The sequence below is a fragment of the Siniperca chuatsi genome, linkage group LG18 (assembly GCF_020085105.1).
Source record: "Siniperca chuatsi isolate FFG_IHB_CAS linkage group LG18, ASM2008510v1, whole genome shotgun sequence".
Classification (NCBI taxonomy): Eukaryota; Metazoa; Chordata; class Actinopteri; order Centrarchiformes; family Sinipercidae; genus Siniperca; species Siniperca chuatsi.
The window spans coordinates 3,217,393-3,244,680 of NC_058059.1; the positions used below are offsets into that span (position 1 = coordinate 3,217,393).

The 27,288-nt window shown below is 39.7% G+C and overlaps 1 protein-coding gene across 1 annotated transcript; it reads right to left on the reverse strand.

Annotated features, from left to right (window-relative positions):
- Window positions 1-810: 810 nt before the first annotated feature.
- marveld2a (MARVEL domain containing 2a) lies at window positions 811-26,952 on the reverse strand. Its single transcript, XM_044175087.1, has 19 exons — window positions 26,887-26,952; window positions 23,938-24,029; window positions 22,266-23,249; window positions 20,442-20,662; window positions 19,489-19,524; window positions 19,170-19,333; window positions 17,751-17,922; window positions 16,627-16,677; window positions 15,949-16,063; window positions 11,972-12,008; window positions 11,326-11,359; window positions 10,473-10,567; window positions 9,034-9,694; window positions 8,771-8,938; window positions 6,493-6,623; window positions 3,865-4,044; window positions 2,783-2,954; window positions 1,957-1,998; window positions 811-1,801 (listed from the first exon to the last, which is right to left on the reverse strand). Exons 3-19 carry the CDS (start codon window positions 23,230-23,232, stop codon window positions 1,703-1,705), a joined length of 3,345 nt encoding a protein of 1,114 aa, XP_044031022.1. The 5' UTR covers window positions 23,233-23,249; window positions 23,938-24,029; window positions 26,887-26,952; the 3' UTR covers window positions 811-1,702.
- Window positions 26,953-27,288: the final 336 nt, after the last annotated feature.

A 27,288-nucleotide genomic window follows, 5' to 3' on the forward strand; every position in this document is an offset into this window, starting at 1 on the left:
CCTTTTAGTTCAGTTTTGGTCTTCACCAACTTCTGAGAAAAATATCTTGCTCTTTAGCTGCTAAATGCTCCACTGTGTTCACCAGTTACTCTCTAACTGTGTCTTTATTCAGTTTCGTGCTGGCCAGGTACTGTATAGTAAGTTTATCAAAGCTTTTTTTAATAGAAAACCAGGTTGGTGAGACTGGATTTTGTGGGTTCAGAACCTAAACAATAAGCTGAAAGAGGCTAAAAAGCAATGCAGACCTTAAGGTGTGTAACATTTAGGAGGAGCTATTGGCAGAAATGGAATATAATATTTATAAGTATGTTTCATTAGTGTTTAATCACCTGAAAATAAGAATCGTTTTGTTTTCATTACCTTAGGATAAGCCATTTATATCTACAGAGGGAACAGGTCGCCATGTTGAACCGCCATTTTTCTACAGTAGCTCAGAACAGACAAACCAAACACCGGCTTCAGACAGGGCCGTTCGCGTTTTCCGCAGCCACTGTAGTTTCCCCTACACGCTTGGAAGGGGAGGGTGAGGCGAGTGGTATTCAAATGGTTGCAAATTGCAATTTCACCGCTAGATGCCACTAAATCCTACACACTGGACCTTTAAAAAAAAAAAAAGAACAGCATAGTTGATAGTATGGTTGATTATTCTCTGTGGGTTTGTCACTTCAACTAACACCTTTCACATTAACTACAGTCATTTGATCCATTGCTAATATTAAAAATATCAATTAGTGCAGCTTTAAAGTCACTATGTGCAGAACATGAAAATTCCCCCCAGTGGTACTCACCCCCAAAAAAATCACTTTGGAAGACAGAAACACACACTGCTTTATTTTTCTACACACAATGCCTTCAGAATGATTTGAAAGATGTTATGAACACTTAAAGATTCTACACATAGTGGCTTTAAATCAACAGGGTTTGAGAGTTGGAATTGTTTTTACTCGCTATTTGCTCAAGGAGTCCCAAATGGATGTCTGTGAGAAGCCATTGTCAGCCACAATGCTTACTGTGTAAGAACAGCAAGAAAATTGTTTAATAAATGAATTTATTATAATAAAAAGGCATCACAAATCATCGTAAAAGTACATCACTATGCATTAAACTTGCATAATCATTTGAAAGTGTCCGTTTGTTATACCATCCATAAAGAAACCTACAATAACACACACACACACGTGAACTTACTTCCACAAACTGCTAAAAACATCAGTGTTTCCCACATATTTACATGATAAAAATGAGAATGGATTAAAAATTAAAATTAAAAGACAGTATAAAATTAGCATCACATGTTGAGTCATTGTAGCAAGAGCTATTAAAAAAAAACCAAACTGGGATTATCTAACAATTTGTATTCACTTTACAATGTAGTGGCTTAACTCCTCTACTAGGCAATTTCAGATCACATTAGGCAAAATAAATACATATAATAGTATCTATGGCAGCTGATAAATGTAATATTAACAGTGGCATAATCCAACACAGAATATTTGTTTTCTGTTCCACCTAAGTACAAACAACCTTTGCAACGTTTCACCACCTACCAGCTCAGACAAACTGTGGAAATGTACATCAGCGTAGCTCCGTCCTCTACAGTCTGCGGTTGTCAGAAAAGCCTCAAACCCCCCCAACAGCGGAAAACAAGATTTGATAATTTTCTGCCATGTCTTGGACAGGCGTAAAATCCTCATTGAGTTGTTCAGGCCTTGCGGTCATAATCGCTGACCATCTTCTTGATGTGGCTCAGTTTGGACTTCAGATATTTACACCTGCGCTTCTTCATCTGATAATCTGGAGACTGTAGTGATGATGGGAGGTTCAGGGGCAAAAAAACAACAACAAAAAAGACATAACGAGTATGAGTTATGAGTATGATCAACAGTTTGTAAGTTATAAAATAAAAAATAAAAAAACGTATTGAAATCGCTGTAGATCAATAACAATTCCACATACCTTCTTAACGTTCTTTATCCTGTTGTACTCATCCAAGGCATCCTGTTAAAGAGAACATCAACAATTAGTCAGACACACATTTCAAAATGGTCACCAAAATCTCACATTTTTATAACATTTTCATGGAAACATGCTTTATTTTGTCTCTATCACTTCCTCAACATAAATTTTTTTGGCCACTTGGGGGCAGCAGAACAAGCTGCAAACACAATATTGACATATTATCACCTTGTAAAGTTGATATGGCTAACTTGTTAGCAAACGGTGGCTTATTTACACATCCAGACACAGAGCAACGTTATCATTAATTTGGACTCGAATGTAAGTCCAAAATTCACTCCTTTTTGTTCTGGTTAGGTCTCCACCAACTCCTGAGGGAAACATCTGGCTCTTTAGCTGCTAAATGCTCCACTGGGTTCACCAGCTGCTCTCTAACTGTGTCTGTCTGCTGTTTGCTGCTGAGCAGCTCGTGTACAGTGGGTTTATCAGAGCTTTTTAAACTTTACTGAGACCAAAACATTAAATTTGTGGGCCATAAAAACCTAAACAATAAGTTAAAAGATGCTGAAACTGCAAAGCTGATGTTAATTCTCTCCTTTCACATTACACATTTGATTGTTTAGAATTATGAAAAGTTTGATTATAGCAGCTTTAATGTTGTGAATTTGAAAGAAAACTACATTTCTGGTGTCGATTCCAAAAACTCAACAAATCAACATGTTTCAAACTGAACTGACAGAGAGAAATATTGGACAGTTGTTCACGTGTTTCTAGTCATATGAACGAATAAAAAAACTGCAAACAGTGAATGACAGTAAGCTCTCACCAGGTACTGTGGGCTGCCCTCCTGCAGATCATCCAGCTCTCTGTCGACCTCTGACAGATTCTTGTTGACGGCGTCCAGCTCTGCCTGCAGGTCTTTGTACTCCTGGTGGTCGCGGTCAAATTCACGCTTGTAGTCGTTGCGCACCTGCTCATTTGCTATGGGAGGAAATTCACTGAAGTAGAACACAAGGGGAAAGAGAGAGAAGACAGAGAAAGATGGGGCAAATTTAAATGACAGAAAACACACAAAGTAATCTTAGAAGACCACATTTTGTGCTACTTTACACTTCTACTCTGCTACATTTAAGAGGGAAATATTGATCTTCTTACTGCGCTACATTTATCTTACAGCTTTAGTCATTTTGTAGATTAACATTTTGCAAAGTGCAAACACCTCAAAAATCTTCATCTTACCAAGTAATTTGTGTCTATTAAAGTCCTAAAAGTCTTATTTTCTCATAACTACTGACAAAATCTGCCACTGCAGTGAGTGATAATTTCAACCAGTTGTTATAGAAGTTAACTAGTTTTATGAATTTTCTAGAATAAGGTGACATTTTACTTGATTCTAAAGCAGCGAAACCTTATTCTGTCTTCTTTTAAGATTCTCACTTTCATTTGTAGAAAGTTCTTGAAACAAGTTGTTTTCTGTCAGAAACGGGTTGAAATAATTCAGCTAGACATCACTTATTTTTTCACTTATTTTGTGAAAAAGACTTTTAGTATTCAATAACTAATTAATATTTTTTTGCAGTGCAAAACACAATATGATCATCACATAAAATAGTTCGAATCAGCTCTTCCCTGATCAGCTAACATTAAAATGCTGCTTACATGTTAATGCATAGGTGATAAATATGTGTTATATATTAAAGCACTCTGAAAAGATTACACTTTTCTGATAATACTTCTGTACTTTTACTTAAGTAAAACTTTAAATGCAGGACTTTTACTTGTAATGGAGTAATTGCCACTGGTAATGCTACTTTTACTAAAGTAAAGGATCTGAATACTCCTCCCACCACTGAGAGTCGGACTCCTCTGCGTCAGCAGCTGAGATGTGGGTCTTTAACTTCTTCCTACCTGTCAAAGTCGTCGTCGTCCAGCTCGTCTCCTGAGGAGTTATAGTCAGTCTCGTTGTCTTGTCCATCAGCGCGACGCGGCCGGCCGGCCCGTCTCTTCTTGGGCCTTTCGGCCGAGCTGCCTACCTCTGAGTTGCTGCTGTAGGGAACCCCATTTTGCAAAGGCAGTTCCACTGTAGGCCTGTGGGACAAGGAACAGTTACAGTACTCATATTGTTAGATTAATTATACAGAAAGAATTAATAACAAGGATCATTAAAAACAGCAAGACAGAACTCCTGTAACTGTAATCTGTTTAAGAGCCGGAGATGATGACCTTCCATGAATTGCAAATGTGAGTACCCAAAGGCAAAATAGCACCTGTGTATCTAATAAACTGCTGTATGTATGTTTCATTTTCAAATCTCTCAACTCTTCAGTAACTTTTTTTTATGAGACGCAGGAGGAAGTAAAATGCAGCCATTTTGATTTGTAATCTACCAGTTCGTCTAGGTTGAGTTAACAGGTCATCAGTGACTTCCTGCATACATGTACCTTTTCATGTTCCCTAATCAGCACGAAAGTATTTCACTTAGTTTCAGTGTTGCAAGAAAATGTGATTCATGAATTCCTTTGCTGAAACTGGCAAAGTTAGTGACGAACGTAACGATCTAAAAAGAGAAGCTCATTCTGCTGAAACACTCCTAAGAAACCTGAGTAGTATTTGCTTACTCTCCTCGTTGCAGAAAAAAAAAAACCCACAACATGGTTCACATTTTTGCATAAGAACAAGTTCTAGCAATTTTTTTTTTGACAGCAGCAATCTGAAGAAAACCAGCTCCATAATACACACTAGTTCTATACAGCATGTACCATACGCTAATATTCTTAAAATAATAAGTGTTTATACTTGGTGACATTTTGTGTAAACAGGAAATGATACAAGACGAGTGCCAATGAAATGTCAATTTGGAAAGCTACATCCAATTCAACTTAAAGCGGCTATAATCAATATTTTCTAATAATTATTGAATGACAATATGGTTTCCGGTAGTGACGACCCTACAGAGAATGATCAGCTGAATCTGCAGCTCCGCTCGGCTTTACGGAGCTTTATACTGAGTTTCAGCTCGTTGTTTATCTGCCCGGCTACAACTTTACTGTTCTGGTTCACTCTCAGCGCTCTCATAGCGTCGTTTTCAGAGAGAAATCTGTAAAAAGCCACTGTACACGACCTGCTCAGCATCAAACGACAGACAGACACAGTCAGAGAGCAGCTGGTGAACACAGTGGAGCATTTAGCAGCTAAAGAGCCAGATATTTCCCTCAGGAGCTGCTGGAGACCAAAAACAGAGCTGACAGAGAGTCAATATTTGACTCACATTCATCAGGTGACACAAACACGCCTCCTAATGAACAATCATGTTGCTCTGTAACTGCTGGATGAGTAAATAAGCAACTGTTTGCTAACACTTTCGCCAGATCATCTTAAAAAGGTAGCGATATGTTCATGTGTTCATAACTTGTTTCTGCTGCTCCCAAGTGGCTAAAAAAAATAAAAAATAAAATAAAATCAATTTTGCAGGTTTAACAAGGAGAATGTTAACGGTTCATCCAAACAATACTTTACTTTTTGTTTTCTGAGATCTTCCTAAAGAGGTCTCATTCCTGTCCAGATCAGGTTTTGCCTTCAGGGACGATAGTACCCTTTAACAGCACACTCAAAATTCTGAATATTCAAAGATGACAGTTTATACAAAGTTCGGGTGAACATGCTGCAAACACAAACCCCAGGCGCCTCTGTGGTCTAAGACCCACGCCACGTAATTGCAACGTCCCCAGTCTGATTACAGCTGGGCGGTGGTGGAATGTAACGAAGGACATTCACTCAAGTGCTGTATTTCCAAGTACAACTTTGGAGGTACTTTACTTGAGTATTTCCATTTTCTGCCACTTTATACTTCTACTCCACTACAGTTCAGATTGAAATATTGTACTTTTCATTGTACATTTATTTATTAGCTATAGTTACTAGTAACTTTTCAAATTAAGATTCCACACAGTAGCCACTCTGCATCATGAGTACTTTTACTTTTGATACTTTAAGTACATTTTGTTGCTGATACTTCTGTACTTTTACTTAAGTGACATTTTGAATGCAGGAGTTGTACTTGTAATGGAGTATTTTTAAGAGTATGGTATTGCTACTTTAACTTAAGTAAATTATTTGAATGTAAAAAAGGTAATTTATGTATCATTTTACAACACAAGGTTGTATAATGAAATGAAAGTTTGTAGTCCCTTCATACTACACACACAGAACAAAGCAGATGATAAAATTCATATTAAAATAGGGTAACATATAAAATAAATCAATATATACAGTTATTTATATACATATATACTTCTTCCACCACTGCAGCTGTTGCATGTCACCTTGCTCTCTCCCCATATTTCCCATCTCTCTCAACTGTGAACCATCAAATAAAAAAAAAGGCAAAAAACCTTTAAAATGTGTATGTAGTATTGAATTGAGTAGCAACTCGCTCTATGCTGCCATCTGCATCGCACTGGCACGCAGTACATAACACATCCCCTTTTGTCGCTGCAGATCTTTATCACAGTGCACAGCTCCTGTCAGTATACTCACGATGGGGTGGCGCTGTACGGAGGTTTGTCATAGTTGGTGCTTTCGTCATCCAGGTGACTCCTGGAGCCTCTCAGCTTCTCAGGGTAGTCCGACATTGGGAGTGCGTCAGGGGAAACGGACACATTGTTCACCTTTGGGAAAAATTCACACATTACACTTGTGGACATCATTAAAATGTATTAACGCTGCAACGATTAGTCCATTAATCGCTGACTGAAGAAAAAATTAACAACTATTTTGATAATCAAATAATAGTCCAAATAATTTTTTAAGCAAAAACGCCAAATATTTGCTAGTTCCAGCTACTAGAATGTGAGGATTTGATGCTTTTCTTTGTCAGACATGACTGTAAACTGAATATCTGTGAGTTTTAGACAGTTGGTCAGACAAAACTAGACATTTGAAAACTTCTAACAGCCATTTTTTCACTATTTTCTGACATTTTATGGGCCAGATGATTAATCATTAATGAAAATAATCATTAGTTGCTGCCCTAACATGTAGGATTTCTAATATTTGTTGTACCACAAGAGAATACAAAACATAGCTGCACCCAAATCAAGCTATTGCAAAAAACTAAACGGGGCTTTCACCAATGACCATTTGACGGTTGGTTCCCTTCAACAAACACACTGGATCTCTTCCAGCTCTGGTATGATCAGCCTGCATGGACTTGTCCTCTGAAAATATGTGACATAACTGAGCTACACCCTACTGCACCTCCAAAACAACAGTCTACATGTATGTGCTGCAGGTCGATATAGTTACACTGCTCAGCACTTTCAAACTGGTTTCCACAAGCTACAGTGAAATAAGTGCCTCTGGTTCCCAGTATCATGTTGCTCTCCTTGTTATGTGTCTGCTAACTGGTGGACTTTATTTTGGAGTACCAATCCGACCTGTTCTTCCTCTTCATTGCTCTGCAGTGAACTCAGCTCAAGTTCTTTGCTGTGCTGAATGTCAGCATGACTTTTAACTATACACAAAATGACTTTCCTACTCATCGCTGCTTACTAGGGTATGTCAAATGTTGAGAGTCGTTGCAAAACATTTCTGAAAATAGCTTCAAAGAATGATTCATCGTGAAATGTAAATACTGGATCTTAAATGTTTGGATGCACTGACAGTATTTATATACTATGCGACATGTCGGCTACAACTGAAACTGTCATCCGTGTCCGTGCCACACCTTGAAACCAAGCTTACTGCTCCGCACTTCCCCTCCCCCGCTGGTAAACAGGTGACTGCCACCAAACTGGTTGAACCACTTCAGCTGATACGCACTCTTCTCCTGTGCTTCATCAGAGCACACAGGCAGACACTTTACCTGAGACAAGCTTTTAGGATCAGCTATGACAGCTTCTTTTGATTTTATCTCTAGAAGTGTCAGGTGTAGAGCCGAAATGAAAATTTGATCAATAATTAACCGTTTAGGGCTGCAACTAATGATTATTTTCATGATCAATTCAGAAATACTTTATTGATCCCCGTAGGGAAACTCTTTAGGATCAATTAATCGTTTTGTCTAAAAAAATGCCGGAAAATTATGAAAAAAATGCCTGTTTTAATTTCCCACAGACCAAGGTGACATCTTCAAATGTCTTGTTTTGTCCAAAACAGCCGCAGACATTCAGTTTACTCTCATGTATGACAAACAAAAGCTTCACATCCGAGAAGACAGGAACAGCGAATGTTGGCAGTTTGGCTGAAACGACTAATCGATTAATTGACTAATTGTAGCAGCTCTATAACCATTTAAGCCAATCATCAAGGAAAAAAGGAAAATATTTCCTAGTGAAAGCTGCTCGCTTCTAAAAACAAGTAACATAAATAGTCTATCCAGGATTTGCTGCTTTTCTCTTTTGTTTCATTGTAAACTCAATATCTTTGGGTTTTGGACTGTTTGTCGGACAAAACAAGCAATATGAAGACGTCACCGTGGGCTTCAGGAAAATGTGGGGCATATTCTAACATATTGATTGAGAAAACAACATAGATTAATCCATAATGAAAATAATTGTTGAGTCTATGAAATGTTTCCCAGTCCAAAACCCAAAAATATTGAGTTGAAAATAACATAAAACTAAAAAAAAAAGCAGCAAATCCTCACATTAGAGAAGCTGGAACGCATTTATCATTTTTTTACTGTTGTTGCTTAAAATATGGCTAAAACGATGATTAAAATAGTTGCCAATTATTTCTCTGTCGATCGACTAGTCGATTAAACGACTAATTGTTTCAGCTCCAGTCAGGTTGAATAATTAAACAATGCACTCACCCACGCCTCTACGTCTTGAGGAGGCTCCATCTCGTCGACGAGCTTCACTTTTTTCCACAAAATGTTGCTCTTGCCAAAGTTCTGGATTTTCTGGCGAGTCTTCAGAGCGAAGACGAGCATGATGATGAGACCGACGGCGACCAGGAAGCCCAACACCACAGCGATGGCCTGAAAGGAGACATCAACCACTGAGTTACAAACAGAACAAATCCTAAAAAAGCACAAAAAGGAAATAAACAGGGAAGTCAGATCAGTGTGCTCACCTCTTGTGGCTCCACGACACAGTAGTGGTACAGGTACTGATTGACAAATACTCCTGAAAGCTGTGGTTGTTGGTACTGGGCACACAGACCAGCAATCTGGCTGCCGTAGACCGATCCAGTGGACTGAGCCATGGGGTTCACTGCCATCAAGTACACTATGGAGGCTATTAGCATTAGCAGCGCAAGGATGGCGCAGATGATCATCAGCGCTAGGTAGAACCTCCTGCTCTCTGTTAGGCTCTGGTGAGACACGATGATGATGAAGACGGCCAGGGATGCGATGAAGGTGATGGCTGCCATGGCAATCATAAACCCTTTGGACTTTTGGGGGTCATAGTAGTTCCCTCCGAGTGAACTGTAGCCATAGTTGTTTGCAGCTCCAAACCCGCTGCCACCAAAGCTGCTGTACCCGCCGCCGCCATAGCCTCCTCCGTACCCTGCCCCATAGCCTCCCCCGACGCCCCCGATGCCCCCAAAGCTACCCAGGGCTCCCTGACTGTCATAAGCCAGCGTGGAGGCAACACAAGCAAATATGGCCACGCACATCACGAGGACGATGACGGCCATGATTTTGAGGATGCCTGGTGGAGACGTCCAGCGGTAGAAATGCTGGAACTCGTCATCTGGGTAGTAGGAGTAGGCCGGCTGGGAAGGGACTTTACTGGAAAGAGAAAGAACTAATCGTAACTACCTGAGTTTCATCGTAAAAGCAGAAAGTTAGCAAAGAAAGGCCATAAGGATTTTAAACTTATAAACAACTGTGGAATTAAAACACCACAGAATTTATAGCATTGACATATTTTACTTTGAAAACCATCTGTCTGAATTCATGAGGTCTGAATTATTACTACATTTATTTTACGTTGTGCAATTCCAAAAACTTGATTTTAAATTGTTTTGGGTTTTTTTTTTTTTTTTTACAGACAGAAAATTCAAGTGTCCAATAATCAAAAAACTATATTCAACTTGCTCTAAGTCAGCTGGTTACTTCCGGATCTAAAAATTTGCTCAAACTGGATTTGTGAAATTTAGACACCGAAATTTAAGATGAAAACCTCAAACTTGAACATCCGGGCAACTAAGCTTAATCAGTCGAGCCTGAATGGTATTGATCAGACCTCGATCAGAGAAAGAAAAGTGCAGATGAGCAGCTGAAAACCCAGAACACTTGAATTTTCTCTCTCGGCCTGTGAACCCACAAAAAAATAAATACAAAATAAAAGTTTTTGAAATTGCAAAACTTAAAAAGGGAGAGTCAAGTGGTCCAAGTATTCACTAAAGGTCACATTTCACAACATTTAAACAAAACACATGTGGCCTTTCTTTGGGTGGGTGTTCATATACATTCTGTATATACACATACAATACATATTAAAAAAAAAAAATCAATCAAATCAATAACAGGAAGGTTTACTGCACATCCAAGGAAAGAGACTCACTATCCAGTATCTGACTCGTAGGGAGGTGGACTCCCATTGGGTCTGGAGGACATTACTGCTGGGTCCACTGGGTGCAGCTTAGTGGGAAAAAAAATCTGGAAGAAGATTTCTATTGTTAGGACAGATTCACTTCATAAAACATCTTTGAAAAAGAGCTGTAACTGATAATTATTTTGATTATTGATTAATCTGCGGATTATTTTCTCAGTAGCATCACTTGGTCTGTAGAATATGAAAAAAATGCTCATCACAGTTTCTCTAAAAGACCTTAAAAGGTGTTTTGTTAAAACAAAACTCCAAAACTTAAAAAGATATGAAGTTTACTATGGCAGAAGGGCAGAAAAGCAGCATTTCCTCACATTTAAGGAGCTGGGACCTGGGGAGATTCTTTGGCATTTTTGCTTGAAAAATGACTTAAACGATTAATCCATTACCAAAAATTGCTGCCGATTATTTTTCTGTCTTTCAACAAATCGATTAATCGTTTCATCTTTATTTTAAAATCATACTACAACCATCATAACGTACTGTGTGATTTTAAACGGCCATTTTCAGAGCCAGAGCCGGCAGCTGTGAATCAGCTCAAAGTGAAACATCTCTTCGTTTATATATTAAACTGTAACTATAAATGTTTCATCCTAATAAACAATAATCCCGCACGTTTCACACAGTTTGGCCCATTATCATTACAACACAGCAGAGCTGCTGTCAAGGAGATAATTGATTTAAAGCCGCCTCTAACAACACACCTTTGTTTGTTGTAGCTACAGGTAACAAGTTATTATGGATTTACAAGCACAAAGTGAAAGAAGCCTCTGCTGCTCATCTCTCAAACTAAAGTCCACGCACTCACCCGTCTCTGCCTTCTCTCTGCTCCACCTGAAATGCTTCAACTGAAACTGCTGCTGCTGATAAAAACAATCCAGGCCACACCCAGGTGAGCTCCGCTCTCGGTCAACTAAGCCCCGCCCCCCCCAACAGGTGTCACGTTACCGAACAACAGGAGGTCCTCACGCTGTCTTCCTTCCAATCACCTCGCTATTGTTCAGTAAATGTCGGAGGGCAGGAACAACTGTGTCAGCTTTGGTCAGATTGGTCAGATTGGACGCAGAGCAGCGTGGATGCACAAGGAAACTGACTAAACCTACTACTATACTATAATATCCCACAAAGTCATTCATGTTATTGAACTTGATGTGTTTTCACATCTCGAAAGGACTATTGCATTATTGCATTTGTATGGAGTCTCGGGACTGACAAAATGTAGTAAAAGACAAGTCAAAAATATAATTGAATATAAAAATCTATCAATAATGTTGTTAATTAAATCATTATAGGAGCCCGGAGGAGTCTCTCATCACCTTCATGCCATTAGTCTGGTCTTGCTGCCCCCTCTCACTGTGGATCACCGTGGATCACCGCGGATCACTCTGGATCACCATGGATCACTGTGGAACACTCTGGATCACCGCGGATCACCGTGGATCACTCTGGATCACACTGGATCACTGTGGATCACTGGATCATCGTGGATCACTTTGGATCACACTGGATCACAGTGGATCACTGTGGATCACTCTGAATCACTCTGGATCACCATTGATCACAGTGGATCACTTTGAATCACTCTGGATCACCATGGATCACCGTGGATCACTTTGAATCACTCTGGATCACTGTAGATCACCGTGGATCACTGTGGATCTCCGTGGATCACTGTGGATCACCATGGATCACTCTGAATCACTGGATCACTTTGAATCACTCTGGATCACTGTAGATCACCGTGGATCACCATGGATCACTCTGGATCACTCTGAATCACTGGATCACTTTGAATCACTCTGGATCACTGTAGATCACCGTGGATCACCATGGATCACTCTGGATCACTCTGAATCACTGGATCACTTTGAATCACTCTGGATCACTGTAGATCACCGTGGATCACCATGGATCACTCTGGATCACTCTGAATCACTGGATCACTTTGAATCACTCTGGATCACCGTGGATCACTCTGGATCTCCATGGATCACTCTGGATCTCCATTGATCACTGTGGATCTCCGTGGATCACTCTGGATCTCCATTGATCACTGTGGATCTCCGTGGATCACTGTGGATCTCCGTGGATCACTGTGGATCACCATGGATCACTCTGGATCACTTTGAATCACTCTGGATCACTCTGGATCTCCATGGATCTCCGTGGATCACTCTGGATCTCCATGGATCACTGTGGATCTCCGTGGATCACTCTGGATCACTTGGATTTAACGGTTTCATTTTGATCTTGAACTGAGATATGTGGATATACTCCTGCTTGTTAAACACTATTTCACAGAACGACGGACTGCTTCACCATAGAAACCTTGATGATGGTGTGGATGTCATCCAGTTCATAAAAACTAATAATATCTAGAATATATGATGAGATGTTAGATTGCACCTCCCGGGCTCCGTATAATTAAATTGGAGTGTAAGAAGAAATATATAACTTTACACTTTTCTTTTAACCTCCAATCGGCTGATAAAATAAATTTACTCTCCTATTTACATCATATATATGAGCTCATTTTATTTTTCAACTCCTTCATTTTCTTTTTTTTTTTTTGGTCTTGGTATAAAAATCGACAAATAATGAAATGCGTGCAAAGACCAAACAAAAAGTTTAAATTATCGACTGATTGGTGGTGAAGATAAAAAACTAAAAAGCTTTTTTTACCTACTGAAATGAAATGTATACAGTAAAGCTTTATATTTCTTTATAATTATTCAATAAAATATTAATTGATATATTCAGTATATATTCACCCTTTTACTACATTTTGTTAGTTTCGGGGCTCCAAAGACAAAATAATGTAAATAACTGAAAACAAAGAGGCTCTAACAGGTTTCTTAATATCAAACATTGCTACAGTACAAGTGTCATTTCAGGCACGTTATTATATTTATGTAATCATTGAGTTAAGGGCTGCAACAAAGATTATTTTTATTACAAATTAGTCAGCTGATTATTTTCTCCATTAATCCATGAATGGTTTGGTCTGTAAAATGTAGTAAAAAAAGAGAAAAATGCAGATCACAAATACCCAGAACTAAAAGCGACGTATTCAAATTGCTTGTTTTGTCCAAAACCCAAACGTATACAGTTTACTATCACACGAGACAAAGAAAAGCAGCAAATCTTCGCATTCGAAAGGCTGGAACGAATGAACGTTTGGCATTTTCGCATGAAAAGTGACTCGAACGATTTATCAAAATTTTCTGTCTATCAGCCATCAATTAATCAACTACTGGTTTCAGCTCTAATTTTAGTTTTGTGTTTCTCCGGAGTTCCTTTTAACTTTATTCTGCTGAGTTTTGCATAGCGCCACAGAGTTTCGTCTTCCCTTTTCCAGTAAAAGAAACTGTGCCTGCCTGCTGATGAATAAAGGAAAGGTAGACCGGACTGTCAGTACATTAGCAGAACCGTATTCTGAAGACAGAAAGCACCAATCGATCACTTACATTATGAAAGAATATTGACATTTACAGCAACATATTTACAATCATACTTAACATAAGAGAGATACAGACCTTAAGATAAAATGGAGATGTGTAGGCACTTAGGATATTGAAGTGATTACAAAGTATAAAATGTTTAATCTAGGAAATGGTTGAACCAAGTCACAAGTGTTACAAAATACACAACATACAACATTTCAAATCCTTCTATAGGACATGCATTTTTCCAGATTGAGACATTTATCAAAAAAAGTTACATAAAGACCAAACAATTGTCACAGCAGTTCAAGAAACCAGCCTGAGGGGCATTTGTCAGAACAAGCAGAGGTTTTCGTTTCGGGCTGGGAAGTTGTGAAATGTATGTAGACAACTGACAAACATGAACGCTGACAGACAGGTAATTAAGCGGACTTTCAGCAGAGGTAAACATTGACAGAAATAATGCAGCATCTTTCATTTTGCCTGTCTATGCTTCTTCCATCTTCCCCGAACTGACAACATCTCCTACTGATTACATGAAGACATTCACATCGGAGATCCAGTGTCATTTGTGAAATTTAGTGGTAAAGCCTCAGCTACAATCATAGTCACAGTATCTCACGCGCTCTCTCTCTCTCACACACACACACACATATACATACATATATATATATATATATATATATATATATATATCGAGTTCTTTGCAGATTCTGACCATTTTAAAGGAATAGGTCGACATTTCAGGTGCGCTCATTCGCTTTCTGGCAGAGAGTTAGATGATCTCATATCATTTAAATATGAAGCTACAGCCAGAAGACAGTTAGCTTACCATAAAGACTGGAAACAGGTGGAAACAAAAGGAAACAAAACCCAGCTACCAGCCCACCAGTGGAGGAGAGTAACTACATTTACTCAAGCACTGTATTTAAATACAGTTTTGAGATACTTAGTATTTCCATTTTCTGCTACTCTATACTTCTACTCCACTACAATTTCTTATACTTTTTACTCCACTATATTTATTAGATAACTTCTGTTACTAGTTATTTTGCAGATTCACATTATTCATACAAAATGCAACTTTATCGGGGGGTGGTCACAAGCTACCCAGCAGTATATAAAATAATTAAAATGAGCTCCACCTTCACCAGCTGCAACATTAATGGGATGAACACATTAATGCATCAATAATTATAATCCAGTAATATACAATGGGCCATTCTGCATTATGAGTACTTTTACTTTTGGTACTTTAAGTATATTTTGATGCTGATACTTTTGTACTTTTACTTAAGTAACATTTTGAATGCAGGACTTTTATTTGTAACAGAGTATTTCAGCACTGTAGTGTTGCTACTTTTACTTATGTAAAAGATCTGGGTACTTCTTCCACCACCACCAAAAACGTTAATTCACTGTTTTATTGGGGGTTTTTTATTTCTAATTTCTATTTCTAAGAAAATAGTCCTGCACATAAAAAGGATAATTGTCATTTTTACACTAGAACGAGACAGAACATATAAATGAGTGAATTTTAGAGGTGCTTGCAGGCTGACTTTGTTTTTATTGGACAGAGCCAAGCTAGCTGTTTCCCCCTGCTTTCAGTCTTTGTGCTAAGCTAAGCTAAATGGCTACTGAACAAAGCTTTATAGTTACCCTATGGATGTGGGAGTGGTATTGATTTTCTCATCTAACTCTCCACCAAAAAGCGAACAAGCGCATTTCCCAAAAATGTCGAATTAATGCTTTAAGTATAAAACCTTCTTCCCCTTTGGTTCTACACAGACATACAAAACTTTTGATAGATGTTTGCTGACAGACAAGCTCTGAACAGATTTAAAAAGACACAGCAGGCTGTGGTCGTGACGGGGTTTTACTCTCCAGTTAAAATGTCATTGTCACCACCAGTACTGCTCATCTGTCAGCAACAGTTCTGTATTTGTGGTCCGCGGTGGTCCAGGGTAGAGACGGCTCAGAGGTTTAGCTGTATCCGTCGTTCCACTCCATGACTTTATCATATTCTTGGATCTTCTGTTTGATGTGCGACAGTTTGCTCTTCAGGTACTCGCAGCGCTCCTTCTTCTCATGGAAACTAGGGTCCTGGTACGGTAAAGCAGAAACACAGACGGGAAGAAAATTTTAATTAAAAAGGTTTTATTTTCAGATAAACCAGGCAAACCAGTCACTTTAATGATTATTTACTGTGTTATTTCAACTATTCAGGAGCAGACTGTTATACCTATAATGCTGGTGATATTCTGTATTTTTCTTATTGACAACAAATCCCATGAAAAGACCAAAACCAGAGCTTTTTGAGCCTTTTTTTTTTATTTATTTAAATATATATTTGTGAGCTGTTTTTAAAGATTTACATCTTCAGATGGAACCAATGGGTTTGTTGCTGAGAGCCACAGACAGAGTAGAGACGTCAAAAAATATTAAGACAGACGGACTAACACAACTGTTGGTTTTGATCATTGCTTGGGATTTCTTGACAATAAGAAACATATAAAATAACACCAGACTTATCCTTTAATCTATTACAGTATTGAGGTTTTGTGTGGAAGATATCTTCACTGACAGACACAATGCAGTTCATGGGAATGTTTGAAGATGTAATACTGAATCTTATATACAAAACATCAACAAGACAATAGGCTCACATTTTTCTTCCTCCGGTATTCCTGAAGGATTCTGTTAATGCGATCAACCTCCTACAAAAAGAGAAAGAGACTGTATTTAACTTAACGTCGAGTGAAATACAGAACAACCCTTTAACAAGTATGAAACTTAGGTGCAATGATGCCGTAAAATCAGCCTTCTGGATGAATCAGAGAAGGAATTTGAGGGTGGAGGGGAAGTTCAGCGGGAACAGGAAGTGTAAACAGAGGAAGTTACAAGATAGGGAAATGAGGCGCATTTTAACAACAAAAGGACGGTGCAATATTCCAGACATGTAATCCGTCTCTGACCACAACATGCTTCCTCAGCACTCACATAAAACCAAACACTGAAGGAATCTGTTTACTGCTGAGCACAGATGATGCACAGAATCAGATTGAAGGGGTGAGCTTTTGTATGTCAATGGAAAGCACAGTGCAGTGTGCTGTGACAGTGTTTGTGTGGTTTGCACACATGAAAACTGTGTGGGATTAAAGGCCCTGAAAAACTCTTTTCTCATCTTCTTCATCAGTTTCTTACTTTTTAATTTTTGTTAATGTTTTGTTTTGTCAATGTCTGACGGCTTTTAAGTGATGGCAAAGACAGCATAGTGCGTTTTACACCTGGATTCAGCCCCAAGAAGCTGTGTGAAATATGTGTTTATTAGTCTGTATTTTTTACGATGCTGTTGGTACACATGGTGTCTTGTTTACTTGGTCACAGCCGTCAATTCAAGTAGCTAAAATGAAATGGAAACCACGTCACAAATCGGCACTGTAGCGGCCGGGTTTTGGTGTGGTGGGAGTCGGTGGGAGTGTGCCTATAAATAGCAAGCATTTCTTTGAAACCAAAGGCGAAAAATACAAATACAAAACCTGACTTCAGAAACAATAAATGCACAAATAGGCAAATCAAATTAAAATAGTAGACAGATAAATCTGGCAGGTTTTGCAGTGAGTCGGGCATGGAGAGGGAGAGGGAGCTGAGTCATGACAAAAGGTACACAGAGAGAATGAAGACAGAGTAAAGATAGAAACCAACACTGGGGTTGTAATTGACTGTGGCTTCTCTACTAAGAAAATAACATTATTGAGTATTATTCTGTGAAGCAAAGGAGACCAATCACCATCTGGCTGGTGGGGTTCTGGGGCAGACTGCGCATCATGGCATCCATCTCGTCAAACTTCTTGAGAGTAACCTGCACATCTGAGTGGAGCTCTTTGTACTCTGCATACTGGTCGTTGAACACGGCTCGGTACTGGTCCCGCTCCTCATCTGACCGGATTGTTGGGTACTTACTGCAGGATGGAGGTAGAGAATAACGCTTCATTTACATTATAAGAGTAAACTGTACTACATGTACACACTTGTTAGGCCAAGCTAAACATACAGCGGTTACTCTATATCTTACCAAAGCAGTAACACATATCTGGTCGTAATATATCATGATGTCGAGGGACTGGAGCAACCTTGTCTGGCTATATTTACTTTGTGTAAAAGTTCTCTCAGTGTTAGAACGGTATAGTGTATATTTCAGCTGAAACAATTCGTCGATTAGTTGGCTGACAGAAAATGTATCTGCAACAATTTTGATAATCGATTTATTGTGTATTGTGTATTCACTGGTTTCATATCCTCACATGTAAATATTTGCTGGTTTCCTTTTTGGTGCTTTCACACCTAACCTGTTGGGTTCAGTTAAAAAAAATAAAATAAAAAAAAACTCAGATGCATTTGCCCATTTAGTGTGGTTGGCTTGGGCTGGTGTCAAGTGAGCAGCAACTCGACCGAGACCGCTTCAAAACAATCAGACTCCAAGCAACCGGACCGACCACAGGATTTTATGATAGTACATGTGGGATTTTTAGCATGATTTCAAAAGCTGAACTACCATTGAATCCATCTGCTGGGTGTGAACTGTTCAGGAAGCGATCTGTGTAAGCAATATAATGTATATATCTATGCAAATCATTTGGTAACCACGGTAACATGTATGTGTGTCATCACAAGTGCTGGGAATTTTCCCTGATCAAATCAAACAGTCAAAAGTAGTTAAAACTGCAGTGTGATGTGCTTGTATCCTACTCTGTGTACTTTGGCTGTTCATTAAGTCCATTAAAACGTTTGTGAGCGATCCCACAGTAATCCCCCCGTTATATTGCTGTATAAGACACCTCTTTTTCACCCTGTCCCTACCTGTCTACCTTATTATTCATAACATGCGTCGATTTGCAGTCTAATAACACTGATATTCTGTTATTTCTTCGTGAGCTTTGTGACACCAGAGAACATAAATATACACATAAGAAGCATTAAAGTGCTGCATAAACTGCGGTCCTGATGATGATGAGTCGCCAGAACTGTCCAATCAATGTGTCAGTCCATATGACGTCATGTTTACTCCTCTTGATTTGTTTTTAAAGCGTTGGTGTGAACACAAATCGGACCAAAACGAAGGCAGCCGTACTGTATATTACAGTATATCTACTTCTCTTAGGATACACAACTCACTATACAGTATATTGTATTTTTTAGCAACACTTACGCAATGTAGTCAGGCACAACAACAGGTTTTGGAATGTGCCCTGAGGGTATAGTTCCCTGCAAAACCTTTGGTGGAACTGCTTTTGGAGCAGCCTGGATGGGAACGACTGAGGATCCTTGGACCTGTTCTGGACCTTTGGGTGCAGGAGCTGAAACTGGAACCATCTGCAGGGACACAGCAACAGAAAAACAACAATGTCAAAATAATTGTGCAGATTGAGCTACCGAATAAAATAAAAAGAGGCAACTTTCATGAACCCAAATGTGGGTATGTTACTGTATATCCTGAATATACAGTGTCTGTATTACAGAATGCTTACCAATGATTGTGCAGCTCTTGTGTCGGAAGGATACATCTGTGTATACAAAACATACAAAAATATAATCCCATTAACTTTTAGCTAATAATGAGGATTTACTATTAAAAGGAATAGTTTGGACATTTTGGCAAATGCGCCTATTTTCTTTCTTGCAGAGAGTTAGATGAGAAGATTGATACCACTCTCGTCTCTGTCCATTAAATATAAAGCTACAGCTACAGGAAACGGTTAGCTTAGCATAAAGCCTGGCTCTCACTAATTTACATGTTGTATCTTGTTTGTTTAATCTGTAGAAAACCAAAGACAACAAAAAACGACATCTTGTGGTTTAATAAGGGGTTATGCAGTGGATGTTTTGGCCAGGAGCAGTGATTTCCTGGAGTTCACAACATGTTTTTACACTTTGGTTTTTGATTAATCAAACAAGCGTGTTAATTAGTGAGCTGACCGATTCTGTTACCTTTGGACAGAGCCAGGCTAGCCGCTTCCCCATTTCCAGTCTTAATGCTAAGCTAAGCTAACCGACGCCTGGCTGTAGCTTTATATTTACTATACAGATATGAGATTGGTATTGATCTTCTCATATAACTTTTAGCAAGAAAGAGAATGAGCATATTTCCCAAAATGTTGGGCAATTCATTTAAGAGACCAAATGACAAACCAACAAACAAGACACAGACAGGAGTTTCATATTGTGCATAGTGTGTGAAATTAGCATAGTTATAAACAAGACAGTGTGTGCACCTTTTTGCCCTCCAGCAAACCCTGCCAGCACAGAGGTAGGATTCACAGACTCCACCTACTCACTTCTCCACAGCTGTAAGCCTGTGTGCACATTATGTAGTTTGCCGTTGCATTGCAGTCTGTGAAAAATCCTTTAAGTTTAAGAAGATTTTGAGGAGTCCCAGGATCCAACCCTATAAACAAAACAATAAGGCTGGCTGAGATCTTACCTCCCGGCCGTACCTCTCCCGGTATCTGCGTGCAGCTTCATGTCTCCACAGCTTCAGACACACCATGGCTCCGATCAGATACAAAAGCAAATTGAGAAACAGAAAGATAATGGCAGCAGTCTGGCCTGCCTCTGTTCTGCAGAACGCCCCATTGATGCCATTATTGAAGACCGGGTAGTAGCAGAGCCCTCCACGGGTTGTGTCTCGGACATAGACAATGCCTGGTTAACAAAAAGCAAACATGCTATAGGCAGTTCTAGTGTGTAAGAAAATAGATTTTCTTACTTTGCTCTAGTGGTATCTAGCCACACAGATAGTTTTGGTCTTATTTGTCAAGATTTTGCGAGGTCTGTCTTTGAGATTACTGATGCCACGTCAATAAAAAGGAGTTGAATGGAAGTTTGTTTGTGGTGCTCTCACATATATATAAAAAATAGTATAACACTCAGTCTGAGTAGATCGAGGTAATTTGAACTACGTAAGTCTTCAACAAATCATTATATTTTAGAGGCTGATCATATTTGTATATCTGCAAAGTCACTGTAGCTGCATCTGAAATGTAGAGGTGTACAAATATAAAGTTGCATAAAAGGGAAATACTCATGTAGAGTGCAAGTACCTCAAAAGTACTCCATTACAGTACTTGAGTAAATGTACTTAGTTACTTTCCACCACACAAACAGTGTTCCTGTTACTCTGGATAACACGCAGAAGACACTGTCAAACTGTTGACTGTGTGGATAATTCAGAGTAGCAGGAACACTGTTCCTAGAATGGGAGGTTGCTGTTTGCAGCTTGTTTGTTTTGGTGTTTTTTTACATGTCATTATCACAAGCAGTGAGTGCCACAAACAAAATCTCATTCTCCTCTATTGTACTGGGATGAAGACAGACATGTCAGAGACAGATACAGACATGTCAGAGACAGATACAGACAGGATCGCACAGGGGCTTGCTCAGTCATGTACTACTTTGGAAATTGGCAAGAAGAAAGTTATGTTTTCCTCAAAAAACTAAATACAGCCAGCCATTTTCATCAAGGGGGATAAGACTGATATAGTTACTGGATTTAAAAGGACAGGTTCACAGTTTTTCAGGTGTTCATACTGGCATTAAACCACAAACAAACCTTAAAAATTCTGAATGCAAAGCCAATTCAATATCATTATTGCAGGATACTGGAGAAACATTCTTCTGAGCTTTGATAATTTAAGATTTTATTCTAATGTGTGTCTTCTGCACAAATTTTTAAATGACTATGCCCCTCATCTGATAGGTGACTTTGTTTACTTCCGTTCAGACTATAAACTCCTCAAGAATTGATCGCACTGTGTTTGGGCAGTGAAAGCCACAACTCAGTGGAACGCCCAACCAGACGAAGAGTTGCATCACCATCAGCGGCTTTAAAATCAAGGTCTGCTGAAAGCTACAAACTCTGTAACCACTGCCTCTGCATTTTATTGGTTTTTGCTTTGTATACAAATAGTCTTGCTTTTAAATCTGTCTAACATACACTGGTTGCTGACATCATGTGTGTGATTCACTGTTTAATTTTGTATTATGTGTCCGGTCCTGTTTGTTTAGTGCTGTTCTGTCACTGTATGTTTTAGTTGTGACCTGCCAAGGGGCTGCAGATGAAAATGAGCTTTAATCTAAATATGGTACAATACATCAACTGGTAACCGTATGTGTTTAATATTGTACACGGTCCCTTCAAAAAAAATTTAAATAAAAAAATAAATATCTCAAAACCTGAATAAATAAAACCAAAACTATCTGCGGGGATACATAGCGTCAGGGGTAAATGATGAAATGCGTTACCTACCTACTGCCATGTACAGCACTGCCAGCGCCAGGTTTATGGTAAACTCAGTCAGAGGCCACCAGGAGGAGTCCAGCAGGATGGTGCGGTAGTACATGGTCATCCCCAGCACTAACATTATCACAGTCACCAACCAGGCCAGCCCTGCCACCACCAACACAAACGGGGTCTTGGGGCCCGTGTAGTAGGTGCCATCTGTGCCAGCACCGTATAAACCTCCTCCATATGCTCCTCCAGGAGACGAGTATCCGAACATGTTGAACCACTCGTTGTCTTTGTGGATGTAAGCACAGACGCAGGCGAACACAGCTGCTCCCAGCAGGAGCTGCACACAGCCCAGAATCCTCAGCAGCCCTGCCCAGGACTTCATGTAGGCGTAGCGCTGATGGTACTCCTCCACTCGCTCGCTGTAGGTCAGACCTGTGTGGTAGGTGCGCCCTGACACGGACTCATGGGCGTCCGGTAGTTCCAGAAGCTCCTTGCGTGAGTTGTAGCTGCTGCCTGAGCCGCCATAAGGATCACGGTATGATCCAGGAACAGAGGGAGAGTGTGGAGGAGAGCAGCGCACCCCCTCACTGGTGCCGTTGTTGTTTTTAGATGAGGCGGCAGACATGGACCACGGCTTGTTACTGCTGTGGTTACTTCCTCTGAAGAAGTTCTTCCAGGAGTCGGGGATGAAGCGGTGGACCGGTTTAATGTCGAGGGCGGGGTCGGGTGCGGGGTCGTGGCCTGGGTCGGTGGCGTCCTCGCTGCCGCTGGGATCGAACTCGGGGCCCACAGGAGGCTGGTCTGGCAGAGGCGGGGGCGGGAGGGGGTCGGCGCTCTGTGCGAGATGAGCCGCTCTCTGCTCTCTCAGCGGCTGCAGATCGTAGGAGTCTGCTCGGGGTAAGGACCCTTGTGGTACCTGGTCATAGTGGGGCGCCTGGCGGACACGCTCAGTGCGTCCGTAAAAGCCTCCTCCATTGGACATGAGGATGGTGATGGTCCCTGAGAGCACACACACACACACAGGCAGTCAGGAACACACACATGCATTCATTTAGTATTGTTTAAATGTGTATTGTTTCAATTTGGTAATTACTTACAATAATAGGATTACACTAGAGCTGAAACAATAAGTTGCTCGACAGGAAATTATTTGCCAACTATTTTGAGAATTGAGTAATTGTTTAAGTAATTTTCAAGCAGAAATGCCAAACACTTTCTAGTTCCGGCTACTCAAATATGAGGACTTGTTGCTGTCGATCGACTTATCGTTTAAGCTCTCAGAACTGTAGGCAAAGAAAGAGGAAATATAAAAAAGGGAGAAGGCAAAATAAAAATCTGACTGATTCAAACTGGACATTCGGTAATATCATTCATGCAAGTCTGCACCAAATAAAGCTAACCCCCAGTACCTGAGGTCACCAGAGAAAAAGCCCTCATGAGTGAAGATGTTATCCCAGCATTCACCATGCAAGCTGGGTCAAGAATACATTTTTGTGCTGCAACCAAATAAGTAGCACAAATTCCCCTGTTGTTGTGATTTTGTATCCAGGAAAGCTCAACTTACCGGGAGTTGTTGCAAACAGCACAAAAATACATTCCTGACAAACCGATCAGCCCTAAAAAGCCCATTTCTTTAAGTGGACATGATCTTGAGAGGTAAAAAATAATATGAATTGTGCTTGAATACCTCTTTCACACGCAGTCACTCAACACGACTTACATTGGCTTGCAGGTCACAATGCAAACCTGGTATGAACGTACAGTGTGCCGAGGAATCACCTGTAGAGACAAACAAAGATGTGAAGGTCCGAGATGTGAAGATGAGGTGAACCGGATGCTGTAACTGACCCTCTTGGCCTTGATGGACTTTACTAAGGCTGCAACTAATGAGAATAAATACCATCACTGTCATCATTGTTCAATTTGTTCAACCAACAGTCCAAAACCTAAATATAATCAATTTGCAGCGATTAAAAAAAAACAGCAAATCCTTACATGCAAGAAGCTGGAAACTGCGGAGCCCCCTAAAGGTCAGGGCGAAAAACATTTTGAGGACTACTTTTTTACTTCGCAATATTTTGCGTTACCTCGCAATACTTTTCTTCTTCCGTTCCTTCTGAGCCGTATGTCTGCTTGTAATGGAAGGTAGTGAGGAGATTCTCAAGTTAATGCATTTAGCATTGTTTATGAACACCTCACCTTTCATGACGTCCATTGCAAAGAAGTTATCGGATAGAACATTATCAAACTTCTGGGTAGGAGCTGTGCGTATAAGGAACATCAATTATTGCTCCACGCTTAGCAACAGGCCTTCTGCCAAAACCTGTTTCAGCACTGAAGGTTACTTTAATTTGTTTAATGCAAAGCACAGATGACCCTGTGCAAAAACACAAAAAGCTTTCCAGCTTGGTCTGCGTTCGTGATGTATCTCTGCAGGTGGTTCAGTGCTGTCTGCTCTTTGTGTGGCAGAACCACAGACTCTGTTTGCAGCTTTTCAGTCGCCTTCTTGTTTGTTGCTTTTTTTGACTCGTACAAATACAGCACATTAGCTTTATGAGTAGATTCAACTGCACATCTGTAATTCCGCCTCTGGAGACGCCTCCTCTTCCTCAGTGAAAGCCCTCTGGGGTCCAGCACAGCACAGAGGACAGTAACTGTTCCCGAACGAAACCGACAGCATCCTGCAGATCACCGTACTGCCTTCTACGGTCTAAGAAATGATCTAAGAATTCGTTAAATTTTACTTAAACTAATTACATAAGCATGCATGCCTATTGAGCAGTAGTACTATATCAGCATACTTAATGCCCAGTTCAAAGTAACATTCAATGAGCTGATATACTGTGTATAATATATTGCAAGGGAATGCAAAAGTAGCCCTCAAAGAATTCTTGCTGTGACCTTTAGGGCGCTCCGTAGGACACAGACAATGTTTTGACAAATTACTTCAGCTATTAATCAATTTATCAAAATCGCTGTTGATTAATTTTCTGACTAATCGACTAATAAGTACTACAGGTGTTATCCTGGATGAGAAGACAATAACATGTGCGGGTGCTGCTGTAAAAGCGCATGCATGTTCAGTAAACCTACTCTGTTTAAAAAAAAAAAAGGTAAATAAAAGTAAACAAAAACTTCGGGGCTGCAACTAACGAACGATCTATAGATTGTTTTTTAAATTCATCGCTCTGTTGTTTAGTCTGTAAAAGACCGAAAAGCTTCATGAAGGAGGATTTAATGCAGGACTGATGTAGTGGTGGATTGTACATTTACTCAAGTACTGTACTTTAGTACAACTGAGATACTTTTACTTTACTTGAGTATTTGAATTTCATGCTACTTTCAATGGTAAATATTGTACTTTTCACTCCACTACGTTTATCTGACGGCTGGAGTTACTTTACAGATGAACCAAACATGTGATCATGTGTTTCTAAAATACGATACTGTGCTGTAGATTAACCGACCCAGCAGTATAGAAAGTAGTAAAAATGTGCTCCACCTCCACCAGCTGTGATATTAAAACACTGCTTGAGTGTTAAAGCATCAGTAATAATATGCTATCCATAATAATAATAATAATAATAATAATGATACAGCTCTCTGAAAGGGACTATTCTGCCCAGCAAGTACTTTTACTTTAATACTTTAAAGTATATTTTGCTGTTAACACTTCTGTACTTTTACTTGTGAGAGAGTATTTGCTACAAGTCACAGAGTACTTCTTCCACCGGTGGACTGTTGCATTAGACTGCATTACATTTAGCTAGGTGTACCTAATAAAATAAATAAGTGTATTATCACCATGTTAAATAATTAAGAGAGAAAAAGAAAGAAAAGTATTAAAAAAAAGTAACAAGCCAGAAGATATACTAACAAGTCCTAGATATTAAAAGAATATAATTCATGCAACGTCATTTAGAAAAGCAGCACATTAATCATCGACACTGTTGATTAACTTTTTCTATTGATTAACTATCTTTTGTTATGTATCAATCACCTGTTTGCTGTGGTGAACAGCAGAATTCAGGATATTATGATTTCACTGACTTCTGTCAGCTCTGCTAATATATCATCAGGTTGAGTCAGACAGACGCCCACTCCTGTTTATTATAATAATAATAATAATAATAATAATAATAAAGGGGTCTAGAAACAACAACACGGAGCTGCTTCTTTATAATATCCAGTCCACAGTGATCCGGTGTGCAGCGCAGGAGGCCCAGCAACAAACCCGTGAACCCTCAGCTGGCACGCAGCCACAGGGCTCGGTCAAAGTCAACGAAACTCTTTCTTTTCTCTCCGTGTTGAGTCTGCATTTTGGGGGGGTTTTTTTGGGTGTTATTCTGTAAAACACGATACAGACTGTAGCTTTTACAACAACAATAATAATAATAGTAATAGTAATAATAACAATAACGTCGTTCAAACCCAGCTGACGACAAGCAGCGAGGTAAAACTTCACCCGTAGCGGCCCGTTGAGCTAACGCGCCGTTAAGTTTACTTGAGCTTCGCCTTTCGACGCACAAAGCTCACATTTCAAATTATAAACCGCTGCTAATCAATGCCTAACTAAACGCGCTGATCAGTACTCACTTTATGGGACGTAAATACAGTGTGTCGCTTGCTTGCTTACCTTGTTTGCTTCGCTTCCTTCTCCTCCTCCTCCTCCTCTTCTTCTTCTTCTTCGTCCCATTTCAGTAACGTTAAACCACAGGTTTCCACCGGAGGCGACCACGTGACCTGCCCATCCCCGTGACGTCACGCAGAGTGTGGGGAAATGTACCTGTTGTTGTAGCACACCTGACGCAGCCGCACACTGATACTGTGACTGATGTACTCAGTGATAAGCAGTGCTGGAACACAGCTACTTTTACTCAAGTACTGTACTTTTATTTTACTTCACTATTTCCATTTTCCGACTTTATAATTATATAAATATTGTACTTTTTTTTTTTTTACCACACTACATGTATTTGATATATTTAGTTACTGGTTACTTTGCAGCTTCAGATTATTAATACAAATGTAAATCAAC